Source organism: Microcebus murinus, chromosome 24 (genome assembly GCF_040939455.1).
Source record: "Microcebus murinus isolate Inina chromosome 24, M.murinus_Inina_mat1.0, whole genome shotgun sequence".
In the NCBI taxonomy this organism is placed as follows: Eukaryota; Metazoa; Chordata; class Mammalia; order Primates; family Cheirogaleidae; genus Microcebus; species Microcebus murinus.
Window position 1 is genome coordinate 2,276,896 of NC_134127.1, and position 24,910 is coordinate 2,301,805.

A 24,910-nucleotide genomic window follows, 5' to 3' on the forward strand; every position below is an offset into this window, starting at 1 on the left:
TCATCTTACAAATGCAGACTTTCGGGGTAAGAAGAGATCACCATTCTTCCGAAACCAAAGAAAGGAATTACAGCCGACGTCGCAAGTCTGCGCGCCATGTGAAAAGTCTCATCCGTCCCCTACCGTTCACTATTTGAGTTCGCACTGGTGGCCCCCGAGTCTGTTGTCAGCGTCCTCCTCCTTCCGCTCGTCACCTGGGCGTTCCCAACCTCCCGCCACCACCATCCACACATTCAGGGACAAGAGGCCGGTCTGGGGCCACAGAAATCCCTGCTCTCATCTCAGAGGCAGTGCTCAGCAGGAACTTAATACGTTTTTTAAGTGAATTTGTTTTTTAAAGAAATCAACGAGGTTATCTGCACACAGGCCATTTTATTTGGTTTTGAAATTTAGAATGGTTTTCTATTGCTTGGCCGAGAGAGCGGGGCACCTTCCCTCCTCCGTGGGATTCCGAATGAGATCGTAGCCAACGCGGTTTGCTGCTGAGTGGGGATCCGGTAGGGAAGGGAAGTTTCTGGCCGAACCAACTGCCCTCTGTGAAGACAACAGCTCACGTGGAGGAGAATGTCGGGTGTGAAAGAGCAGAAACCTGAAAGAGGGCTGAGGTCCTCCTTGGAGGGCCCCAGGCAGAAATCTGACCCCCATTCCCCGGCCCACCTGCTCCCCAAAGGGGCTCTGCGTTGCTGGGGAGAGGACAGTCTCTTAAGCACGTGGGTGAAGAATAGTCTCCAGGGTCTTATCTCTGACACTCTTTAGGAACCTCAGAACAGCAGTCCCGCCCGTGCCCCTGTCTTCCAGAGCCTGAGGTGGCCCTGGGAGAGGGCTCAGCTTCCGGCTCTTTGCTTTGGCTGCAGCTGTGACGAGGTATTTGGTCACCATGGTGATGTGATAGCTGCGCAACTCTGCCAGGGCCTCCAGACACTGGTTGTAGGCTGTCCGTAGATGGCCGTGTCCCGAGGACAGGATGTAGCCCCTCAGTGGAGGGGCCGAGCGGATTTCCTCTACGAAGGCCTTATGGGAAGGAGGCATGTAGTCCCTCATTCTGTGCAGAAAGTCCGCTGCAAGAAACAGCCCAGAACAATGTCACAGCTCCACATGGAAACGCAGAGAGCCTGCCTGCTTCCCCAGACATGGAGCCACCAGACACTGCTGCTGGTGTCCTACCTCTGTCTGCTCTGCAGGCTCCTGCGCTGGTAGACTTCAAAACCTCAAATGCACATTGCTGACTGTTGACGGGAGGTGTGGAAGACAGAATGAAGCAAGCGCATCTCAGATAACTCAGCTGGAACCAGGTCTCCCAGCCAGTGTGTAAGTACTAATCATTTACGGGGTGGAAACAAAGCATCCAGCAGCTAGCTACCATGCGGAATGGCCACCAAGGCAGGACACGAATCCTTACACTGATTAGCTGAATACACTCGTGAATTTTGTTTCCTAATTCCTTGGGTTTGGAGGGAGTGTTAGGGAAGACGGAAGTTACGGGGCGTATAAGGGGGAAAAAAAATAAGGAATGAGCAACTGTTTTAGGAATAGGCTCTTGAAGCCAAGTTGTTTAAAAATCAAAACAATAGATATTTGTAGGAAATGCATTATGTGTCTAATACGATGCATGGTAAATCAACTATTAACATCACCAAATATAAATATCCATGAAAAATTGTCATACTTCTAGAGAACTGACTTTTGTGGAAGAGGCTGGACTCTACGACACCAAATTCTAGTCATTTTCTTCCTAATCCGACTGGAAAACCCGACAGTATGAAGTGGCTATTTTGCAGCCGTTCGCCAATGGCCTTGACGCTGGCAGGGAAGGAAAGGAGCGAGTTCACCCTCTGACATGATAAACCCTCTTCTGGTCTACAAACATCTGGCTGCAGGTTGCACCACCGTACGGGCAGGGCTTTCCCGTCGGGCTCAGGCCCCGCCAGCCAGCTCCAGGTTTGCCACCATAATGTCACGGCCTCCAAAACTGCACATCTCTCCCCCGTTTTAGAAAAGGGAAACTACCGCCTCAGGATCCAAGCCAAACAGTGAACAGTTGGAAATACAGCGATGTTTTAAGGTTTGGAAAATGAAACTCAAGATCCTGCCGAGATCTGATATTCTGATATTAACTGACTTGAAACGATGACATTTGGCAGGCATACGGTTTCCCGGCTGATTTAGAGAAGTATGGACTTCTTCGAATTTTAATTTATACTTGGTTTTATCAAGTGGTAAAAACAAAACAAAAGAAAAAAACGGTTCTTCCTCCTTCTCCTTTTCTTCTAAAAAAAACAAAAGGAGAAAAAGGAAAAAGAAAGTGTGACTTACCACTCTCCGCGCTGTGCTGAACGCCCAGGAACTCGTCGAAGGCGTGGAGCACCGTGCTCTGGGCCGCACTCCCGCCCGAGAACCTCAGCGGCTCCCGGGAGACGCCCTCGTAGGTCAGCCCTGCGGGCATCGCGGGGTTGTCTTTCCACCTAGGCGAGAGTCAAAGTCGGAGAGAAGAAAGGGGTGGCTGGAGCTGACAGCATGTTTTCTGATGTGGAAGCTGAGAGTGAGCCCCAAAGGGAACACGATGGCAGTGGTAACTTCAGGGCAAGGGATTGGGCATCTCCGTAGGATAAGTACTGAAGCCTCGGCGTAGGCCCAGCTTCGTAACGGGTCAGAAAATCGCAGCCCTTCTCTTCCTCACTGACAGGGTTCTTCCAGGCAAGGCCTGGTTGCTCACTCCTACAATCCCAATACTTTAGGCAGGAGGATTACAGGATGAAAGCAAAACATCGGCGTGAATCTGTCGTGTGAACTCATAGCAGAGCAGATTGCTTGCTCCTGGTCCTAGAAAGAAAAGATTCTTTTCCTTAGTGAAAACAGGAATCCCTCCACAAGCGCCTCCACTGTCGATTTCTCACTTGACCCCTTGTGACCAGGTCAGCGCAGGACTGTTGACCTCACTTTATGGACGAAGACACGAAGACTCAAAGCAATTGAGTCTCCAGTGTCACGCTGCAAAAAAATGATGGAGCCAGAACTTGAACCCCAAACTTGTAGTCCTCTATTTTCACTTTCCCAAGAAGCTCTTATGTGGATTTCTGTTTTCACTAAGGAAAAGAATCTTTTCTTTTTAGGACCAGGAGCAAGCAATCTGCTCTGCCATGAGATCACACGACAGATTTACGCCCATGTTCCGCTTTCTCCCTGTCATTCTAAAAGCCGTCTTGCTCAAGAGAAGGGACAGGCGCACCACACGCACAGACAGCAGGCACAGGGCACTGCCTTGCACGCAGTTCTCGACCCCGCACAAATACGGCCCTGCAGGTGCAAATGCCGCGGGACGGGCTGCGTGGGGCTGGCCGGTCTTTGCTGTCGCTGGACGAGCGGCAGCCAGGCTCTCAACAGTCGGGCAGCCTGGCTCTGACAGAGCCCGGTACAAAGGAGAGATTCCTGCCGCCAAGCCCTAACGCGCTGCCGCCTTGCTGTGTGTGACTGTGAGCCCCGCTCCACTCATTAGCTCTGCGAGCCTCAGTTTCCTCGTCCAAGTGATGCTAGCGTCCGCCTTACTGGGTCACGGGGAAAAGGAAACCAATACCTGCCCAGGGCGGGGAACACGCCGAGCAGTCGATCGGCATTAGCCACCTGCCGTGTCATTCAGAGTGAACTGGAATCCTTGCTCCACCCTTTTGTTATTGTGTAGCTTTGCAAATATTTTTCTGAGCCTCAGTTTCCAATTTGTATCCGCTTCCTACCGCTGTCGAGGTGCCATGTAGGTTCTAAAGAAGTTTTGTGACTTGTTAAGCATCAGGACACTGGTCCCATAAAAATTACTGAGCAACATTTGATGGGGAAGAGACAGAGAAGACATGGCTGCCGCTGGGTGACACACGGAGCCACTGCACGGGGGACACTTGCTGAGACCTTTCTCTGTCGCCTGCCTGACGCTCTTCCACAGCCGTCTCAGGCTCCGACACTGGCTCCTTCCTGTCCTGGCCACTGCTAAGTGTTGGACTCTCACAAGCGTCAGTCCTTGGGCTTCTCACGGCTGTCGCCTCCCAGGTGGTCTTATCTAGCCTCACGGATCTAACACCGGGGGTCTTCTGACTGTCTCCGCGTCTGCGCCTACAGCTGGCCCCCTGTCTTCAGAGGGTGTGGTGCCGCCACAGGAGGCTGGGGAATGGCACCGGCGCAGCTGTCCCGACAGACGACAGGAACACATCTGCTTTCAAAACCCGAGTTCTCCGGCTTGATACGGCCAGTCTGAGGAAGTGACATCGTCTTTCTTTGAGTAGCCCTGTGACGGCTCTCATGCATTCTGAGGTCCTCTGTTTGTGGAAAAAAGGAATTATTTTCCTGTCAAATCTCTGTAGGCAGGGTTATTTTTAGCCTTTTCTTGAAGCATATTTCTAGCAACCCTAAGAAAAGGGGAAGTTCAAACAGAAAAAAAAAAAGAGAGAGAGAGAGAGATGACATTTTTTCCCCTGAGGGGCCAACTTCCCTGAGAAATTTAATGAGAGTGGGAACTAAAGGGAATGTATTTCATCTACACATGAAATCGCCACTCTCTGAAATAAAAAATGATTTTAAAAAAGGAAACAAAAAATAATAATAAACCAAACATAGGATGAATAAAGAACAAACGAGCAAATTCACATTTTTTAAGACAAACTTAATGGAAATTCCCAATAATCCAGATGATTTTGGCCATCTGTACTTACAGAAGCATTTAGGATTAGTACTGGCCTCTTGGTGACAGGGGAAATCTTTTGAGGATCAGAAACAGAAGGGAGGCATTTACACAAATCACAGGTATAATGTGTCACTGACCCAGAACTTATATTTTAATAACAACAGAGTCACACTGTAGTGCTCATCTCATCATAAGGATCTCTGGATATAAAGTCCACTGACATAGGAAGAAAAGGAATTCACTTATTCCCTTGAAAGATACAGGGGTAGGTAGATTTCTAAAAATGGTTCCCCAAGATCCCATCCTAATCCCTGAGGCTGTTCGTGCCATGAGGTATCAGGGCTGTCCATACCACACATTCCGTGGCAAAAGGAACTTTGCAGATATAATTAAGGTTACTAATCAGTCGCCCTCAAGATGGGGTGTTATGCTGGATTTCCTAGGTAAACTGAATCTGGTTACATAAAACTTTTCAAAGCAGAGGGTTTTCTCCAGCTGGAGGCAGAAGGAGAAGTCAGAGAGATTCCAAGTCCTGGAAGGGGTGGAAGGACCATTGCTGGTCCAGACGCCACATGACCAGCAACGTGGGAGGCCTCTGGAGGCCGAGAGCAGCCCCCATGTGACAATCAGCAAGGACAGAGGTCTCAGGTCTAGGACACAAAGCCTGTGTTCTGGAAACAACCTAACCAAGACTTTTTTTTTTTTTTTTTAACCTAACCAGGTTTTGAAGCAGGTTCTTTCCCAGCCCAGACGAACACTTTGGCCTTTTCAGACCCTAAGCAGAGAGCCCAGCTGAGCCTGCCTGAGCTCTAATTTACAGGACCGTGAGATAAAAAACGTGCATGCTTTTAAGCTGCTCAATGTGTGGTCATTTGTTGTGAAACAATGGAAAACTAACAAATTTAGAGAGTAAAGTGAAGCAAGAAGAGACTTTGCAGGATTGGGTGCTTCCTCAGTCCTGGTCTACTTCTGTATTCAGCATGAGCTTGCTATATGGTAGCATGAGATTTTTTTTAAATGACCGTTTTCCCTCTCGTCTATTCCCACCCAAGGTGTGCACAGAGAGCCCAAGTTCTGAGATACGCCTTCGACTCCAGGTTGCCCCTTCTCCCCCTTTACTCAGCTCCTTCCTCCACAGCCCGTCCCCACCGCTCTCAAGTCTGGAAGCTGCCCTGCGCCTGCCCCACAGCGGAGACTCCCCACCCCGGCTGGACTCCCCCTAACGTGCCTCACACTTCAGATCTGCCCAGTCTGGAGCAAGTGCTGAGTTCCTGTGGCCACTCCGTCCCGGCACCAGAGGAACGAGTCCGTGCTGGGTCTTAGCACTTGGCACGTCTCGGGCTGCCTCCAGGCACAGCTTCAGTTCTTTCTATCGCTAGCACTCCCAGCATCTTCTAGCTAGCAAGACGATGTCCATTTCACACTTAGCCCCATCCCTCCACTGCCTCCGCCTTTTTCTTTTCATCCTTTAAAACCTGAAAAAGCTAGAGAGCAGGAAGAAGAGAAAGGCCGAGAGATTACATGCGATGGTAGAAAAGGGGAACTGGCCACATGGAGATGTTATGGTTTGGGCCTCATGTTAGAGATGCGCTTTCCCCCTCTCAGAAACAAAGAGACACAGACAAGAGTCTGGGTGTGATAAACATACACAAGGTCACAAAACTCACAGAGGCCCTGTTATGTGCAGAAGAGAGAGCAACCTTCGAAAGTTGGTGAAAAGAAATCCCTCCCCAGAGGCCCCACCCTTGACCCTTAGGGTCAACACATGCATTTTGGAGGGACACAGGCATTTAACCACAGCAGACGGGCCTTGCAGGAACTTTAAAGAGAAGCTTTCATGCCACTGTCCTGCTTTCCAGCTGCTTTGCCAACAGGGGCAACGATGGATATAAATTAGAGAACTATGTGGGTGACATATTGGGCTTTTTTTAAAACAAAATGTCAGCAAGATAGAATTCTAAGAAAAGTGAGCACAAACAGATCTCAGTGGCCTAAGGACAGTCCATCTGAGCTTACGTGTTCAGCCCTCCCTGTCATCTGTCATGGTGATGGTATCTCGCTTCTTTTAACCGGGAGCGGATTCAATAGGTGACGACTTGGCTAAGTGACCTGTTTCTTACTCTAGGAAGCTTCTGGTTCCTCCCCTCATAAATTTGGGCGATGCTACAGAGACCTCATGCAGACAAGCAATTTGAACTATACTTACCCAGAGAGAAAGATCCGGATGACTGCATAAAATATGTCTGGATCTACATAATCTGGAGAAGCAATCAAAATGTGAACTTTACTACAGGCGAAAGGGGGAAAAAAAAAAAAAGCAATTGGTTTCATGCGCAGGGCCCTGCCGCTCCCCCGGGGGCTGGCTCCTCTCCCTGATCCGCACGGAGGCCTGGAATGGGAGCAGCAGCAGCGGAGGGGGATGGAATGTTCTCCTCTGCGGCCCTCCCTGGCGTGCACGGGATGCTTAAACTCTTCCATGTGCCGCCCTTTTCTATCTGCGGTGCTTCCCCTCTGCGTACTTGATAACAACAACAGAAAAGATATCAAGGCCCTCCCTACAAATTTGATATTTTAAACAGATGATCACCGAGAGAACGTGGGAATGGAGAGCAGAAAAGCGGAATCTCCTCTCCCGACATTCCCTTCCCCACAGCCGCCGGAGCAGGTCGGGGTGGTCAGCCGAGGGCTGCCAGGCCAGGGCGGGTGGGGGCCATGCAGCTCCACGGTTGGCTGCATTCGTGAGTGCCTGGGAGTGTTTCTGAGGCCGTGCCAACGCCGGGAGATCGTCGATTCCACTAGCTTTGTCAGCTTATGTGTACGAGGAAGCGTGTCCTCTTACTTGTACCAGATTTCTTTTCATCAGCTTTTGAAGGCTGCCCTCTCTTCTTCCCATAACGGGGCCTCCGTGAATTTTGTGACCTGGTGTATGTTTGCCACGCCCAGATTCCTGTCCCTGTCTCTTTGTTTCTGAGAGGGAGAAAACATCCTTAATATAAAGGCTGAATAATAACATCTCCAGGCCGGGCGCAGCGGCTCACGCCTGTAATCCCAGCACTCTGGGAGGCCGAGGAGGGAGGATCGCTTGAGCTCAGGAGTTACAGACCAGCCTGAGCAAGAGCAAGGACACCGCCTCTACTAAAAATAGAAAAAAATCAGCCGGGCATAGTGGCGCATGCCTGTAGTCCCAGCTACTCGGGAGGCTGAGGCAGGAGGATTGCTTGAGCCCAGGAGTCTGAGGTTGCTGTGAGCTAGGCTGACGCCATGGCACTGTAGCCAGGGTGACAGAGTGAGATTCTGTCTCAAAAACAACAACAAAAAAAAAAATATATATATATATAACAACATCTCCACATGGTCCGTTTTCCTTTTCTGCTGCCACAGGTCTTCTCCGGTCCTTTCTCTCCTTCCTGCTCTCAGGTTTGCCCCACTGGTCCAGGTGACTTGTCCTCCTCCAGCCTCGAGGCTTCCACATACCCCTCGGTGGTGTCACGCTGTCTCTGCTCAGATGTGACAAAGGCTGTCTGCGGGGTTTTTTCTGGGCCTTTACTTCTGGGTTTTTCCCACGTGCTGCTTTGATCCCACCAAAACTGCTGTGGAGCTGCAGCTCTGTGCTGAAGCAGTAATAACTAGCAATCACTTAGTATCTTACCCAACTTAAACACGCTGAAGTAGGAAAAGCCAAATAATCGTTTCAACACGTGTAAAATATTCTTGACATAAAATATTTTCAATAGATGTAAAAAATTTTGTTCATGATTAAAATAAGCAAACAGGAAACTTCAGCTGATTAGGAACAGGAGGGAGTGTTCTTAAACTGACGCGAGGAACCCACGGGAAGCCTATGGTACGTGTCGTACTTAATGGCGAAATATTGAAAATAGTGTTTTCAATGTGAAACTAAACAAGGGTCAGCACTTCCACTCATTATTGTGTTAGAGGTCCTAGCCAGGAGAATAAGAAAAAAAAAATATTTTGAAAAGCAATAAGAGGCTAGGCGTGGTGGCTCAGGCCTATAATCCTAGCACTCTGGGAGCCCAAGGTGGGAGGATTGCTTGAGTTAGGGGTTCGAGACCAACCTGAGCAAGAGCGAGACCCTGTCTCTACTAAAAATAAAAAAAAATTAGCCAAACAACCAAAACTAGAAAAAAAAAAAAAATAGGTGGGCATGGTGGCTCGTGCCTGTAGCTCTAGCTACATGAGTGTACACGCACATACACACAATGAGGAAATAGTTAACTCACCCAGAATCAGGGAAATGTAAATTAAAATCACGATGAAACACTTACAGACACTGGGATAACGACTGGGTGTTAGCTAGTAAAAGGAAACGTGTACCTACGTTCCACTGACCACTTCAGCTCCTTAACATCTGTCCTAGAGAAATGCTTACACAGGTACACCATCAGCAGTGGCTCTGCTTTTAATAGCGAGACCAACAAAAACCCAAAACAAACAGAAATAAGCAGGAGAATGAATAAACTGCAGTCTATGTATACAAAAAGATGCTACTTAGCAATGAAACGTACTACATCTATGCAACCAATCTGGATGATCCTTAGTGAAATAGGTAAGTTGCAGGAAGAAACATACATTTTAATTCTTTTTATACAAGTTTCAAAAGCATAAAAAACAAATATACTATAATAACATAATTTTAGGAATTCTTTCTTTCTTTTCTTTTTTTTTTAGACAGAGTCTCGCTTTGTTGCTCAGGCTAGAGTGAGTGCCGTGGCGTCAGCCTAGCTCACAGCAACCTCAAACTCCTGGGCTTAAGCAATCCTTCTGCCTTAGCCTCCCGAGTAGCTGGGACTACAGGCACGTGCCACCATGCCCGGGTAATTTTATATATATATATATATTAGTTGGCCAATTAATTTCTTTCTCTTTATAGTAGAGACGGGGTCTCGCTCTTGCTCAGGCTGGTTTCGAACTCCTGACCTCGAGCAATCCGCCCGCCTCGGCCTCCCAGAGTGCTAGGATTACAGGCGTGAGCCACCGCGCCCGGCCTCTTTTTTTTTTTTTTTTTTTGAGACAGAGTCTCACTTTGTTGCCCAGGCTAGAGTGAGTGCCGTGGCATCAGCCTAGCTCACAGCAACCTCAGACTCCTGGGCTCAAGCAATCCTCCTGCCTTAGCCTCCCGAGTAGCTGGGACTACAGGCATGCGCCACCATGCCCGGCTAAGTTTTTGTATATATATATTTTAGTTGGTTGATTAATTTCTTTCTATTTTTGGTAGAGATGGGGTCTCGCTCTTGCTCAGGCTGGTTGCGAACTCCTGACCTCGAGCGATCTGCCCGCCTCAGCCTCCCAGAGTGCTGGGATTATAGGCGTGAGCCACCGCGCCCGGCCTAGGAATACTTTCTTAAATAGTGAAAGTACACAAAAGCGAAAGAGGAAATATGTGGGGGGCGACTCTGAGCACTGTTCCGAGAATTCCAGGAAGAAACTTCCTCCCCGGCCACCGTGGGGCAGGTGAGGGCTGAAGACCACGTGAGACTCTTGCTTTCGATTATTCACTGTGCACATTTCGGCTAAGAAGGATGGTTACTAAAAGCCAGTGACACTGTCCCACAGGGGACACAGTGTGATTAAAAGTCCTCTTTTTCTTTCCATGTGGCTTGCTAGTGACGGGGGAGAAATGGCATCATGGATTAAGGTTTCTGCCCAGCCGGCTGCACCGGCCCGCGTCCGTCTGCGCCTGGCTGGATGTCTTCCTGTTGTATGCGGTTCCGGTCTCTGCTCCCCAGGCTGCAGTGCAGAGGTGTGATCATAGCCCGCTGTAGCCTTGGACTCCTGGGCTCCAGCGATCTCCCTGCCTCAGCCTCTTAACCACTTGGGGACCGCACTTGCCGGCCGCGACACCTCGCTCACAGCCGGCGCTCCCGGTCCGCACGGCGGTCTGCACTGCGCGTTGACCACGCGTCCGTCTTGCTCTTGCGTGATGAGGAAAGCTCGAAAGCGCTGAGAGCTCGTTTCACTTGACAGGCAGCTTTCCTTGTCATGTAAATCAGAACAGGTGACATAGACATGTATGTTTTCATTATGTTATTTTTAACTGTTCACCATTTTATTTTGATAAATGAAAAATTAGAAAAGTCATATCGCGGCTGTTGGCTAAAGTCACTGTGCGCGTCCATCTGTGGCTGTCGGCTACAGTCCACGCTGGTCCCAAAGTGGTTAAGCAGCGGGGACTACGGGCGCACACCACCCCCGACCCGCGGCTTCATTTCCACTTTTAAAGCCCTGTATTTTTATTGGATGTCCCATCCTCACCTAAAAGTTAATAGGTCTTTAAAAAAAAATTCTCGCTTTTTATTTTAAAGAAATTATTTAAAGGAGTAAGACTAGGTAATACGTGTGTTTAGTACGTTTTTTACAATTTACAAAGGTACAACATAATGAAAACTCTGCTTTCCTGCCGTTCCTGCTCTCAAAGGCCACTAACCCTCACCAGAAGCAACCCACTGTCGTGGGGCATCTTCTGCGGAATATTTTTACGTAGGATATTCTTGGTTTGCTCATTAGACAAGACCTCCAAAGCTTATATTTGATGATTCTTCTCAACTTCTTGAGGAAGGATAAAGAAAGTAACATTTCTACAACTATCAAGACATTTTGAGTCATAATCTTCACACAAATTGTCCCTAAGATACCTACCGGGATTACGTTTACTTGCTCTTTCACTAAACCCCAACAACTTGGGATCTCTTGTCGGCATTGACCGGTGTTTTAAATCTGAGAACATTATTGCAAAATGTGACAAGTACCAAAGCAAATTCGGCACCCTTCCCACGTTCCCTATCTACTTTGAGACAGACCAAACAAGCAGAGCGAGATTCCATTACCAACCGACAGGTCTCTGCCAAAGCCGCCATGATCCTCTTCGCTCCTTCAAGCCCTCCTCTGCCTCTGAGCATTCACCCCTGCTCCGTCTCTTCCCTTGATGCGCCTTGTTCCTCTGTTCCCTTCACTGCTCCAGTCCCTCCCCTCCCCCGGGCATGGTGGCGGAGCTGGCATGTGTCCCTGGCTGAGACCCGCCTTCCCGAGGAGGAAGCAGCTCAGCTCGGGCTGAGATCTGGAGCAGGGCCGGGAGTCAGCCGGGCACGGGCTGAGTGGGAGGGAGTGTCTGAAGCAGGGGAAACAGCAGGCCTTGAAGTAAAGAAATAAGATTCCTTTCAGGAACTGAAAGCTAGTACCAGAAAGAGGGAAGGAAACATGGTTTCAAATGAAACTAATGCTGGCTCTGGCAGAACAGGTTTTCGCCTTGTCTCCAGAGTAAGGAACAAACCAGTGCTGCTCGGCAGAAATACCACGTGACTCGCACATGTCATTGCTGTGGTTTGGGCATTCGTCTCCTCTAAACCTCCCGCTGAAGTTGGATCCCCGTGTTGGAGGTGAGGCCCAGTGGGAGGCAGTGGGATCCCCACGCATAGATCAATGTTCTCCCAGCGGTGAGTGCGGGTGAGTGCGGTACTTCCGAGGGAGAGCTGGTTGTTACCCAGAGCCTGGCACTCTCCTCCCTCTCTCCTGCCCTTCTCCCAGGGGTGGGAGCAGCCTGAGCCCCGCTGGGTGCAGTCGCTCCATCTTGAACTTTCCAGCCATTGGAATCACAAGCCAAATAACCCTTTTTCTTTATACATTACTCAGTCTCAGGTATTCTGTGACTGTAACACAAACAAAGACAGTAATTTTAAATTTTCTAGAGTAACATTTTTTTTTTTTGAGACAGAGTCTCACTTTGTTGCCCAGGCTAGAGTGAGTGCCGTGGCGTCAGCCTCGCTCACAGCAACCTCAGACTCCTGGGCTCAAGCAATCCTCCTGCCTCAGCCTCCTGAGTAGCCGGGACTACAGGCATGTGCCACCATGCCCGGCTAATTTTTTCTCTATATATTAGTTGGCCAATTAATTTCTTTCTATTTATAGTAGAGACGGGGTCTTTTTGCTCAGGCTGGTTTCGAACTCCTGACCTCGAGCAATCTGCCCACCTCGGCCTCCTAGAGTGCTGGGATGACAGGCGTGAGCCACCTCGCCTGACCTTAGAGTAACATTTCAAAAAGAAAAAAAAATCAATTAATATTAATATCAATACTATATGTAATTTAACCCCAAATATCCAAAATATTAACCTTTCCATGTGCAATTACGCAAAAATTATTAATGAGATTTTTTTCTGTACTGCCTTTGAAATCCTGCGAGTATACTTACACACCTCTGTCTGGCACTTACAGTGCATTTTAATTTGGATGCTAAGTTTTCAACATTTAAGTGAAATATATTCTTTCCGATAATAAAGGTATATTTAACAAGACAACTATTTTACACTGATTCAGTTTTTAAATTTCAATTTAAATGAATTAAAAATAAGCGCAATCTTGAAAAGATGGATGGTTCCCCAGACACACGGGCCTGATTTCGGCAGCCACATGCGGGCAGTGGCAGGACAGACGCGGGAGAGTTTTAGAAGTGACGCAGCCTCATTCGCCCTTTGAAGAGTTCGTCCTGTGGGGAACGGAGGGAACCAGGCAGAAAGAGCCCGAGGGCCGGTGGCACTCGGGAGGCGACTGTCGCAGAGTCTGGGCCAGCCATGACGGCAGCCAGGCCCCGAGGCCGTGACTGCGGGGACAGAGAAAGGAACAGACGCAGACCATATGCAAGAAACAAAGTCTGTGGTGACGAGTCGCAAAACATTAGCTTTTGCCACGGAGGAAGAACACAGCCCGCTCGGGGACGGGTTCAGCAGCAGACTGGAAGCTGCTGAAGAGAAAAATGGATGAATTAGATCAGAGGAATCAATCGAGAACGGGACAGAGCAAGAAGGTCGTTCTCCTCACCGAAAGTCCCCGCAGGAGGGAAGAAGAGAACGAGCTCAGGTTGTGAAGACGTAATGGCTGAGAACTTCCTGGCGGCGGCGACAAGTGACATCCATTCGAGAAGCGCAAGGAAACCTGAGCGTAGCAAACCGAGCGACACGGAAAGGTAGACAGACACAGGGAACTCTCACGAGCAGTCAGGGAAGAAGATAAAATGGCAGCTAAGGTCTCAACAGTGACGATGGAAACCAGAAGATACTGTGCGACGCATTCAGTATCTAAAAGAATGTAAGTGATAGCAAAGATGCCCTTCAGGAATTGAAGTGAAATAGGGACATTTCTCGATGGGAGAGTTTACCACCCTAGTCGATCCCTGGAGACGATCCTAAGCGATGCCCTGAAGGAGTCCCAGAAGCAGTGAAGACAAACTTGAGACAGTCAACGTGGGCGGGAGGGGAGGTGCGCGCTGGAATCGGGTCCCTGCACGGCGACGCTTTCTCTAAGCCACTTTCTGCCCAGCCAAACGCAGATGGGAGACAGGAGCCGACCAGGGCCGCACCGGCTGGGCGGTGACAGGTCCTCACCCAGGAATTTCTGCAGACTCTCCTGGAGGGAGTCGCAGTGGTACAGACCCTCAAGGTGATGCTGAGAACCGTGTGAATGATCATGAAGACAAAAACGGTCCCCAGGAAGGGTTCAGAGAAGGAGATATATTAGCACTTAGCAAAAGTGGCTAAGATAACGAAAAGTGTCACACCTCAAAGGGAAAACATTGCAAAAGACGCCAAAGATGGCGTTGGAGCGTGTGCGAGTTCATCTGCTCTGTGTGGTCCGAAGCATGTGGACAATGAGGGCCAGGAAACAGTGGGCAGCGGGCGTGTTCTCTTTGCCACGCCCACCTCGGGCTCCGACACTTATGGGGAACCTCTGAAATTACAGCTTCAGAAATTCGGAGAGGCCAGGAAAGTGGAGAAGGGAATTGATGGTGCAGGCACAGCTACAGATGGGCCCGGTGACCAGTTTGCAGAGGAGGCCTTTACTAGGCAGTGGGCAGCTGGCGCGGTGACCTCAGATGGCCAACAGCACGATGCTGTGGTTTGCATGACATTGTATCGACAGGCCCCTGGTGTTCCACACATGCTGTCTTCATGATCGGAAGGAATGACGGCAGGTGTGTGTAGAGAAGGAAGAGTCCGTATGACTCCGGAACATACACACACATACACATACACACCTACACAGCTGCAACCTCTGAGGTGTTAATTCTGACTTGAGAATCTCTTTCGTGATCGATTTTTTTTAAAAAATTTGGATTTTAAAGGTATTAAAATACTTTTGTTTTGTACTGGAATGCGTTGCTCTGTATGCACTGTGTATTGCAATTTATAACTGCCAGGGATTTGTAGTTCCTTATTTTCATATTGGATCATGTTACTTTTATAATTCAAGTAAGCAGCTGAGTTAATTCATGATGCTTGCTCTTTTCATAGAATACAAAGGCAGAGTTCGTTTGGAATGCAAGTCGCCTTTATAATAAATTTGAGTTTGTCTTGGTTTTTTACATGCACGATAACCCAGCTAGATTTTTAGCATTTGCTATATTTATCCACATTAATTTTTGGTAAAACTTTAATAGCACGAGTAGCACCATTTTTTAAATAAAAACATATTTGAATAAGTATGAATGCAGAAGCAAATATCGTCTGCTCTATTAAACTCAGTGCCCATTAATGGTGTTTATACTATTCATTGTGCCTGTTACTGTTGTTTTAGTTACTGGAGCTTTTCAGACTAGATTGTTTTTGAGTTAGGTGATTATGACTGTGGGAATTCATCCAAGTTAGATGTGGGCCTAGTGTGCTTGGAAGGGTGCTCTTTTCAGCTGGTCTATGACTTTTTTGAAAGGACATCTTCAAGTATTACAGTATCTTCTTTGAGAAGAGGAATGTTACAGTCCGATGGTAAATGTCTCATTCTACCTTTTTAATTGAAATATCCAGTTTCCTATTATATTAATACTATGGGACGCAGGAAACATCAGACATTCTTGTATGTACCCACCTTTTGCACGGGTGAGAGAATGAAACAGAGAGCAGAGTGGGTGCTGTGGGTGGGGTGAAGAAGCTGCTGCCAACTCCTACCATACTGTGACAATAAGCTAAACTTAGGACATGTAGCTTTGTACAATTTAGCAGTGTGTACTTGGGTTCTTTATTAAAATGAAGGCTTGCGTTTTCTCACGTCTTAGATGAGAACAAGCAACAAGGCAACAAGCAAGACCCCCATCTCTACAAAAATTATCTAAAAATAAAAAAGTTATTTGAGCTGAGCACGGTGGTGTGCACCTGTAGCCCCAGCTACTCGGGAGGCTGAGGCAGGAGGATTGCTTGAGGCAGAAGTTTGAGGCCAGCCTGGGCAACGCAGCGAGACTTGTCTCTAAAAGTAATTAAGTAAGTAAAAGTAAGGCAAATAAAAAGAAGATTTGTATTTTCTCATCTCTTCTTTTTGGTATTAAGTTTTTTGTTTGTTTTATGTTTTAATGTCAAAAATCGCTATTGTATGGTGTGGCTGAAAAGAAGTCTGAGTGAATGTCATCTTTGAAGGACACTCAAATTCACAAGGCCATCGCCCAGAGACAGGCTGACAGAAACATTTACTTTGCCAGAAGGAGCCTTTGGGGGCACATTCGGGCTAATCTGAGTTTAGTAACTCCCTCACTGCCTACCCCTCGTTAAAAAATAATCTTCATTATAGAAAATTCAAATAGGAAGAAATGAGTGGACAGTTAAGCAAATATATGTATTTTTTATCAAAATGGGTGCATATTGTGCTGCTGTTCTTTTATTTATTTCAAAATGTGTATGGGGGCACGAACATTTAGGTTACACATACTGCATTTGCAGCGCCCTGGGCTCATGCTGTTCTGTAAGCTGCTTTGTTCACTTAGCAATATATCATGGACATCTTTTCTAGGCTAAAAACAACTTTAAAAAGAAACTTTAACCTGATTTTATTATCATAGGGAATTAAATAGAGAAGAATTCCATTCTTAATTACTTTCTAATTGAGTTTAGACAAAATAACCCCACAAGCTAAGATGGAAAATTCCTTCCACAAAATGCAGAGAACTCATCAGGAAGAACAGCAGCAGCAGTTCACAGTACAGTTCAGCTCCAATCTACTCGTAAGAAACCTGATTTAAACACATACACTAAATTGTCAGAAGGAAACATTTTGACTCCTCGTGGCTATTAAGAAAAAAAAAATGCTTAAAGCTGCCAGTGAGTCAGGCAGAAGCTGGAAATTCTGTTGATTCAGAAGGAAATAAAGGCAAACATTTCCCTGGCTTTCGGGAGAGAAAAACATCCCTCTGCTTTTCTGTGGAGAAACGAATGCTCAGGGCACACGCGCCGTCCTCACGCACACGCCATGAAATATGTCCGCCCCTCACCCGAACACTCGAGAACCCGAGAACTGCACAGCAAATGCAAGCAGAGGAACGCAGTTCAGCCAAGCTCTGGCGTGGGTCGTCTCGTCACAGAAGACAGCTCGAGACCATAACCAGAGACGGTCACTGGAGACTCTGTGCGATGCTTTAAAACTTGCAGTTTCTAGATTCCGTAATTATTTTTATAACCTTACTTTTGTGGATGCTATCGCTGCACAGAAACGACTGGAAACGCGGTAGTGGGGTAAAACCACCGCGACGTCCTGCTGGTCAGGAGTCTGCACAGGACAGAGGGCAGCCGGCTCTCTGCGCGCCAGCGTCTGGGACCCCAGCTGGGGGCCCTGAAAAACAGAAAGTGCCTGGGGGGGGGGCCGAGCTGTCCTGCTGCTGCTGCACTCTGTGAGTGACAAGCACGACACACGCAGGGACAGACCGCACCCCCGGATGCCAGGAGGGCCCAGGCCACGCTGAGGAGGGGTGTGTGGACGGCACAGGGGTGGGGGTGTCGCTGTAGCCACCTTTGGAAAACACCGTCCAATCCATTCATCTCTTTGCCACATCCGTGCATGCGACTAGCAGGGGAAAACATTCAAAACAAATCTTACGTGTGTGGGGAAATTTGCCCGTGGGGGAAACAAGGGACGTGGCCCTGGGGACCTCCTGCAGAGGGTGGTCAGGACAGCAGAGGCGTCGGCGGCCTGGGCTTACAAAGTGACTCTGGAAACGAGCCCCAGGAGAGCCCGTGCGGGTCCCATGCTCCGAGGCAGCGTGCTCTGACCGCAGCGGGCACCGTGGCGTCTCCCACCTTCAGAACTGTCCCCAGAGTGGCGCCTGCCTGCATCCCGAGTCGTCTCGGGACCCCGAGGAGTGAACTCGGAGCTTCTTGGCACAGCGAAAACACAGCTCATCTCTTGTTAGCATGGCAACGCCACAACGCAAACTCGGGGCAGCAGTTTGGCAGGAGCGCCACTGATGTGACGACCGTGAGGGCCCTAGAGTGAAAACTCAGGGCAGCGGAGAAAATGCTAATATAAAATAAACGGGGAAGTTGAATGTGAAAGATACACGACGCCGTGACGCCAGGTGGATTTCTGCTAGTGATGACAAATATATTTACTCTTCCAATGCAAGGTAATAAAGCTCTCAGCACCACCTGGCTCGTTCTCCTCCCATCCTGTTTCCTGTAAACGCTCTCTTTCCCCGAAATCTCGCTCTTTCTTTCAGGGAAGCAGGATTCGGGGAAATGGTACTAGACATTCTGCTTGTCTCCTGTTCACAGATCACACCCCTCTCCCCACGCCCTCCTTAAACACACACCAGCTACATTTTCCAGATTCCTCTGACGTGGAGGTTGAGCCTCCCAGATGCTGGAGACCGAGCACAGTGACCAGGGTCAGATATAACCATCCAGGGAGCACGAGCCTCCCCACTGGCCACACCCGTGCCAACCTCAATACCAAACAGAGACGGGCTCTCTGAAAGCAAATGGTATTTATTCCAGAGCAGGGCACTGCAATGGGACTACGCCTGCATGGTAAACTATGTGTGCATCTGGGGAGGTAAAGGAAGACAAAGGTTTTCAAAGGAAAAATGAGAAGGATGACATCATTTGTTAAGATAATTATCCTTGGCTACAAGGAACAATAACAAAGGCGATGCCAATCCGAGCTTGGACAGGCAGTTGCCAGGCAGACGTCCTTGCAAAAGCATTTGTGTGTGTGTGTGTGTGTGTAAGGTTTTGGTGGCTTTTGTACGAGGTTGTGGTTTTTGCAGAGTCTTTTCTGATAGTTTTTATTATCGGGCATGAGAATCCTCTCTTCATTGCCTTCCCTGGCTTTATTTTTTATTTGTCAGGTCTTTTTCTTCCTTTCTTTTCTTTTTTTTTAAACACAAGTGACTCCATTTTTTTTTTTTTCTTTTTTGGTTCAGTTTGGTTTTGTGAAGTGACTCCATTTTGATTGTGACAACTTTCTCATCCATGACACTTCATGCTTGCACTGGCCACAGAAAAGCAGCACAGGCCATCCAGTAGATCAGGCCTAAGGCCACAGGCAGTCATCTCAGGGGGAGGGAGAAGGAAAAACGGGGCATCAGTGCGTAAAGACAAACTGCATCGTCTTGAGTCTGCCCTGCAGCTGCCTAACTTTGCTGGGCGGAGCACACACCACCAATGTTACTGTGCACCCCAGGCCGCCTTCTAAGCTTCAGGCAGGACCACAAGATGCCACAGAAATACCTGGCCACAGAACCACAGAACACAAAGGACAAAACCAGCACAACAGCTCTGCCAAGGAGCAATGGTTCCCTGAGCAGGTGCAGGGCAAGTGCCTCAAAACCAGGACGGTGCACCGGCGCCATCTGGTGGGCAAACGTGTCATCGCCTGTGCAGCCGGGCACAGCCCTCCCTCCGGGGTCCTGCAGGGGCATCCTACCGTGCATTTGTCCCAAGGTTCTGGTGATGGCCTGAATGGAGAGTCTCAGCTGCTGCAGGGCCTGGAGCAGGGCATCCTGGCTGGGCTGCAAGACGGCATGCGTGGCCTGGACAAGGGCCTGCGGACGAGATTCCGCATTCAGTTCATTAGCTGCATCAAAGCACACAGGGTGGAGCGAGCTGGGGAGGGCACCCCCTGACTGCCCACCCTGGGTCCCCCTGAGGGCAGCCTAGCTAGCCCTAGGATTTTCTACACTTTCCACTGGCTGCTACTTCTGGCACCTCTCTGAACTCTTATTATTTTCCTGGTTTCCTCTCCCTGATTTATCACACATTATGATCACTTCTACTTCTGCATCTCCAACCAGGGCAACCTCGCTCCGAAGCCTGTGCTCCTGAGGTCAGGGCCCCTCTGCCACCAAGCCGCCCTTGTCCCAGGGGGGTCTCTGCACGTGGAAGGCCAGCGTTTGAACCTGTGCCTTCCAGCGACTAGACGCGTGAGCGAGAATGAAAGTGACCCTGGAGTTTCGCTTCTGAGAGTGAAAGAAGGTGCTGGAACAATGATGTCAGGACATAGCAGGCACTCCACATTTGCCCACTGGTGAAGGTGGGGAGGGAAGGCATAAATCTGCCTTAAATGTCCTGAGGCAAGGCACAAACACTCGGCCTGATTACGCTGTCTTCTGTCCTGTATCTGCCTTTCTGGCACCTGTCTGATCCCTGCAGAAATTCAAGTTTACAACCCCTGGGCTAGATCATCTGAACAATGCCTCCCAGCTCTAAATATTTTTCATTTATTTTTCCTTTGAGCCTTTTCATAGAAGTTTTCTCTGCCAGGAATAATACCAACCAACCAACCAACCAACCTCCCTCCCTTCCTCCCTCTCTGTCAGTCTGTCTGTCTGTCTGTCTCTCTCTAATAACAACCAACCAACCAACCTCCCTTTCCCTCTCTCTCTCTTTCTATACGTCACTCTTGTTTTCAGGTCATTTCTCTAGGGAAGCTTTGCCTGACCCTTCAAGTCTGGATTAGGTTTTGGCTGTCTTTTCGTGAAACCGCACACTTTTCCCGCTATTGCCCTATTCTAATCCATTTTCCTCCACTGGCTATTTGAAGGAGGCTCCCCCAGGTGGGCGCTGGAGCGGCTGAGACAGTGTCTGCCTGCCCACGGTGGTTTCCCATTGCCTAGAACAATCAATCCTGCGTGTAGGAGGGACCAACAGTGGATTCGAGTTTTACAGGAATTGAGAAAAAGGAGCCAACACTGCGGGCCAGAACCTAGAACTCCTCTCTCAGACTTGAGCTAAGTAGGACGAGGTCTGTGTCCCTCTGCACTGAGAAACCTACCGCAGGGACAGGGGCTGGGGGCGGAGCAGAGCGCAGACTGATTTCTCACTCGGGAGGCTACAGCGCCGTGCAGTGAGCGGATACCTTGATCCCAGGCACTGCGGCTTTCTCCACCAGGGCAGTCACCAGTACAAAACCACGCAGGCTCTCTCCCCCGGGAAACGAGACGATGATCTCCAAGTTCCTTGGGAAGGAGAGGGTCGCAGCGTGAGAGGTGTGTGGACCCGCGGTGAGCACACACTGCCTGCAGGTGGCCCCCTCGCCCGTCAGATGGCTGCCGGCCGGCCCAGCCCTGAGCACGGTCTCCCCTCCATCAGACAGCCCGGAGCATAGCGTCTGCCTTCAGCAACGTCCAGGCAGGAAAGAGAATAGACCGGTGCAAGCTCATCTTCACCCGACTAGAGGGTGCTCTAAGTCTAGCACTGACGGCCCTGACGGTCCTAGCTCATCCCCCAGTGGACCAGCAGAAACAGGGGCGGGCAGTTTTTACCCGATTCTTCACAGGGCTGCAGGGCCGGTTCTATGGCCATCACGAAAGCCACTGTCTTAGAGCCAGATCGACCCCAGGCAACAGCCAAGTCCATGCTCCCTTCTTACGGGTATGAAGCTACGGCCCAGAAAAGCAAAGCAGCTTGCCCGAAGTCACGTAGCTGGACCAGGTTGGGAATAGTTTAATAACGCAGGCTAGAGCTCTTTCTGATCTGTGATACATATATATATTTAACCACAGGCTGTGGAATAGAGTGGGAACTGCAAGGCTGTCACAGAGACATCATTTTTAAATGACTTGCTGTCGTTTTGCAGAGCCAGTCTACAAAACCTCAAAACTCAACTCCGTAGATCACTTTTGCCTTTAACATTTTAAGCATGAGAAAAGATGAAAAACAACCAAACACCAAAACCAAATAAAACAAACACAAGTCGGGATTTCTCTGGTTCCAGCAGGTGCATCAGCTTGGGAAGTGATGTCTCTATCTTCCACGGCCCCCTCTCTGAGCTATAGCTTTTCTCCCGGACCCCTTTATTTGATGGGTTTGCTTATGGGAGAGGTGATGTCATCTCCAGGGCTACTTTTTCTCTCCTCGGGAAGTGGAGCCTAAGGAGACATCTGGCCCAGCTCTGCCCGTGAGCCCCAGCCCGGGTAATCACAGATATCTCAAAGAGATTCTTCTGTACCTGCAGTTACCACTGCCTGCACGCTGGCCTTTCGTAGAAGTTACAGCGAAATGAGGAATCTTTTCCGACCACTAGACTTCAAAGAGTCACAGAAGTTTGATTAAGTTTTATTTTCTTGTATTGCATTTTATTTGTATTATTATGCACAAATTGGAAAATACAGTAAAGAAAATTAATCCCCTATGCCCTGCGAGGCAGAGGCAACCACTGTTAACTTTCGGACTGTTCATTTCGGGCACATTTTCTTCTAGTATTTTTTCATGCATTTCATTTATTGAATATCATACTGTATACAATCTGGTATGCTTTTCTTTTTGTTTTATTGTAAACTTTCTAAAGTTAGCATGGATTCTAAAGTGAGCAAAAGATTTCTGAGAACTTACCTGATTTCCAGGGGTCTGGTCCAATTTCAGTTATTGGAAATCGCCAAGAGAAAAAGAAAATAAAGGAACAATCAATTTGTAAACCAGATATGCCTTCTAGGGTCACATGGACACAGGCTTGCACACTCATGTGCGATGCACACGCAGACACACAAAATCCCCATGTACTCTGAGTGCCACCGGCTGTGCCTAGACTAGGGCCACTGTATGATAAGAACTGAGTCAAGTCTCAGCTGACATATCGGCCCCAGAATATCTGACCTGTGGCCATTAGATTAACTATTTCACTCCCCTTATGTTTTCGTAATTCCCACAGCCCTCATTTTGGTTCTAGTTATTTTACGCCCATTTATCTCTTAGGTCTTGCCTTAGATCGAGTTCTGCCCCCTCACCAAGGCTTTCGCTGATTTGCAAAGCCTGTGCTTGTTATTTCTCCGAAATCCTAAAGGGCATATTGTTTGAGTCACTCTGACATTTGCACACTGCTTTGTCTTGTTATCTGCCCATTTGGACGGGGCTTTGCTTCTATTTCTTTCATTTCTTCGTAGCACTTAGCTCTGTGCTGGGCATAGCATTCATAAGAGATTGCAAAGGATAATTACCAAGAACATCTGGTGAGACCCGGGAGTGTGTCTGCGTCTCTGGGGCTGCACTCGCCTGCACCCTCACCTCCTAGGGCACCAGCTTTTGTCGTGGCATTTTCGACGTTACCCTCCCAGGACGGCTATTTCCCCCTCCATCTTCCTTTCTTCTCTTCGAATCGTAACTCCAACTTGACCAGACTCATGCACATGCATTTACCATTTATTTTTTCATCCGAATTCTAAGCCAGATTCAGCCTATTTTGTCATTAAAGCAGAACTGGTCAAAGATCACAATTAATAATTATAGAAAGCATGAGTTCCCAGGGCTCAGAAATGTGTAGAGAGATGAGGTGGCCCAATCTCATTTCTTCCAAGGGGCACATAAATTAGTCCGAAAGTCTAAGCTCACTATTAAAATGTTTATTCCTTTAAAACAGATTCCCCATCATCTCCTCTGGCAACCCCGAGGCTTCCCACGACCTTTATGCTAAGGACGTTCTTCCTAAGATCTAGCCTCGATGTCCCCTCATCCAGTCACAAAGAAAGCGCTATCTCTTCCATCTACAGCCTCAAATAAACTTGGCTGTGATGGTAAAGTTCAAACGGAAATTTAACATTTCCTCTCTTCCACCTAATTCTGTTTACCAGATTTCTTAGCTGTTAAAAACTCACATGTTGTGCAGGAGACGATTGGAAGCAAAAACAAAACCCGTGCTGTTTCTTCTATAAACAAATGCCCCTATTCTCAGCCCAACTGACAGAAGATGGATGTGAGCTCAGCGGAATGATGGCTTTATTAACCCAAATTTCAAGCCAGTGCACCTAGAGCACTTGCTCTTCATTCGCCCATAATCACTCATTCATAATCACTCTGTAACAACCACTTGCTGAAGCTCCAGGTTCTCCCTTGACTTCACTGGGAGGCATGTCAGGGAACAAACGACTAGTGGAGAAGAACAAATGTAGTCTGAGGGTGCAGGAGCTCAAAGGTCACACTGAGTGAGAAACTCAGAAGCAAACAAGAAACATGGTCTGGGCCAATGTGTTCAGAGTGTGTTGGGAGGAAACATCTGGGGCCTGTGATTTCCCAACTTGTCTTCAAGCTCACCCCTTCTTTGGCATTACGAAAGCAGACAATAAACACGAACATCCCCAAACATCAAATAGCTGAAAAGGCCTGGGCTTGCTGTGGGAAGAGTTGCCCTGGTCAGACGGCCTGCTACCGAGTGCCAGCCGTTAAAGAGTCAAAGCACCCTCTCCCTTCCTTACCCTGCTGGGTCCCTTTTGGTCCAGTTCGTCAGCACCAAGTCTGCGTGGACCAGGATAGGAGGGAGCCCCAAGTTCCTGGAGACTTCCACAAGAGGAAGGGCAAGATTTCTCGGCAGAACCTTTCAGATATAAATCCAGACAGTCAGCATATCCCAGAAAGAATGTGCCTGAGCAAACGGCCGCGGTGGTCTTTCATTCCGTCAGTCCTGTGGCAGAGAAATGACCTGGAGACCAACTGGAATTGCCCGAGTGACCCGTACCTGTACACCTCCCTCACACACACACACACACACACACACACACACACACACACCTTTCTGTCAACAGCCCAGTGGAAACAGTGTTTACCAGCACACAGTGTGATACATGTGGGAACTGCCAATTGGGCCACACACACACACAGAGACCATAAAATAACCTCTGAGAGCTGCCCGGGCAAAGAAGGGCACCACCAAAACGTGCAAAGGACTGAGGAGATTAGCAGTGGGGGAAATCTCTCTCTAGCTCGCTGGCTAGAGATACACAGACAGACGCAGGGACGCGCGAGAATCGGGGGACCAGGGAGCCCTACAGGAATGAGGACAGACCACCTCAGCCTGCGTGGAAACTGACTCTGTCCCTCACTGTCCAGTAAGCCACCTCAAGAGAGACCTCATTCACCCCCTTTTACCTGAGGAGCACTCTACAGAGCTTTGTCTGCTGTACATCCAGAAAAGCTACCCGGGCCATGGGGGTTTCTATCCGTGCTAAAGGTTACACTAGCCTAGATTCAAAAGAAAAACGCAGGGCATGCCT

At 48.6% G+C, this 24,910-nt stretch overlaps 1 protein-coding gene across 1 annotated transcript in view; it reads right to left on the reverse strand.

Annotated features, from left to right (window-relative positions):
• Window positions 1-352: 352 nt before the first annotated feature.
• Window positions 353-24,910, reverse strand: part of IDO2 (indoleamine 2,3-dioxygenase 2) — a 50,201-nt gene continuing 25,643 nt past the window's right edge. The window contains exons 4-10 of the mRNA XM_012777432.3: window positions 24,116-24,234; window positions 22,263-22,277; window positions 20,788-20,887; window positions 19,357-19,474; window positions 6,873-6,924; window positions 2,314-2,462; window positions 353-1,058 (exon numbers count right to left, since the gene is read on the reverse strand). Coding sequence (XP_012632886.2) covers window positions 703-1,058; window positions 2,314-2,462; window positions 6,873-6,924; window positions 19,357-19,474; window positions 20,788-20,887; window positions 22,263-22,277; window positions 24,116-24,234 — 909 coding nt within the window. The 3' untranslated portion in view covers window positions 353-702. The remainder of the gene's footprint in view (window positions 1,059-2,313; window positions 2,463-6,872; window positions 6,925-19,356; window positions 19,475-20,787; window positions 20,888-22,262; window positions 22,278-24,115; window positions 24,235-24,910) is intronic.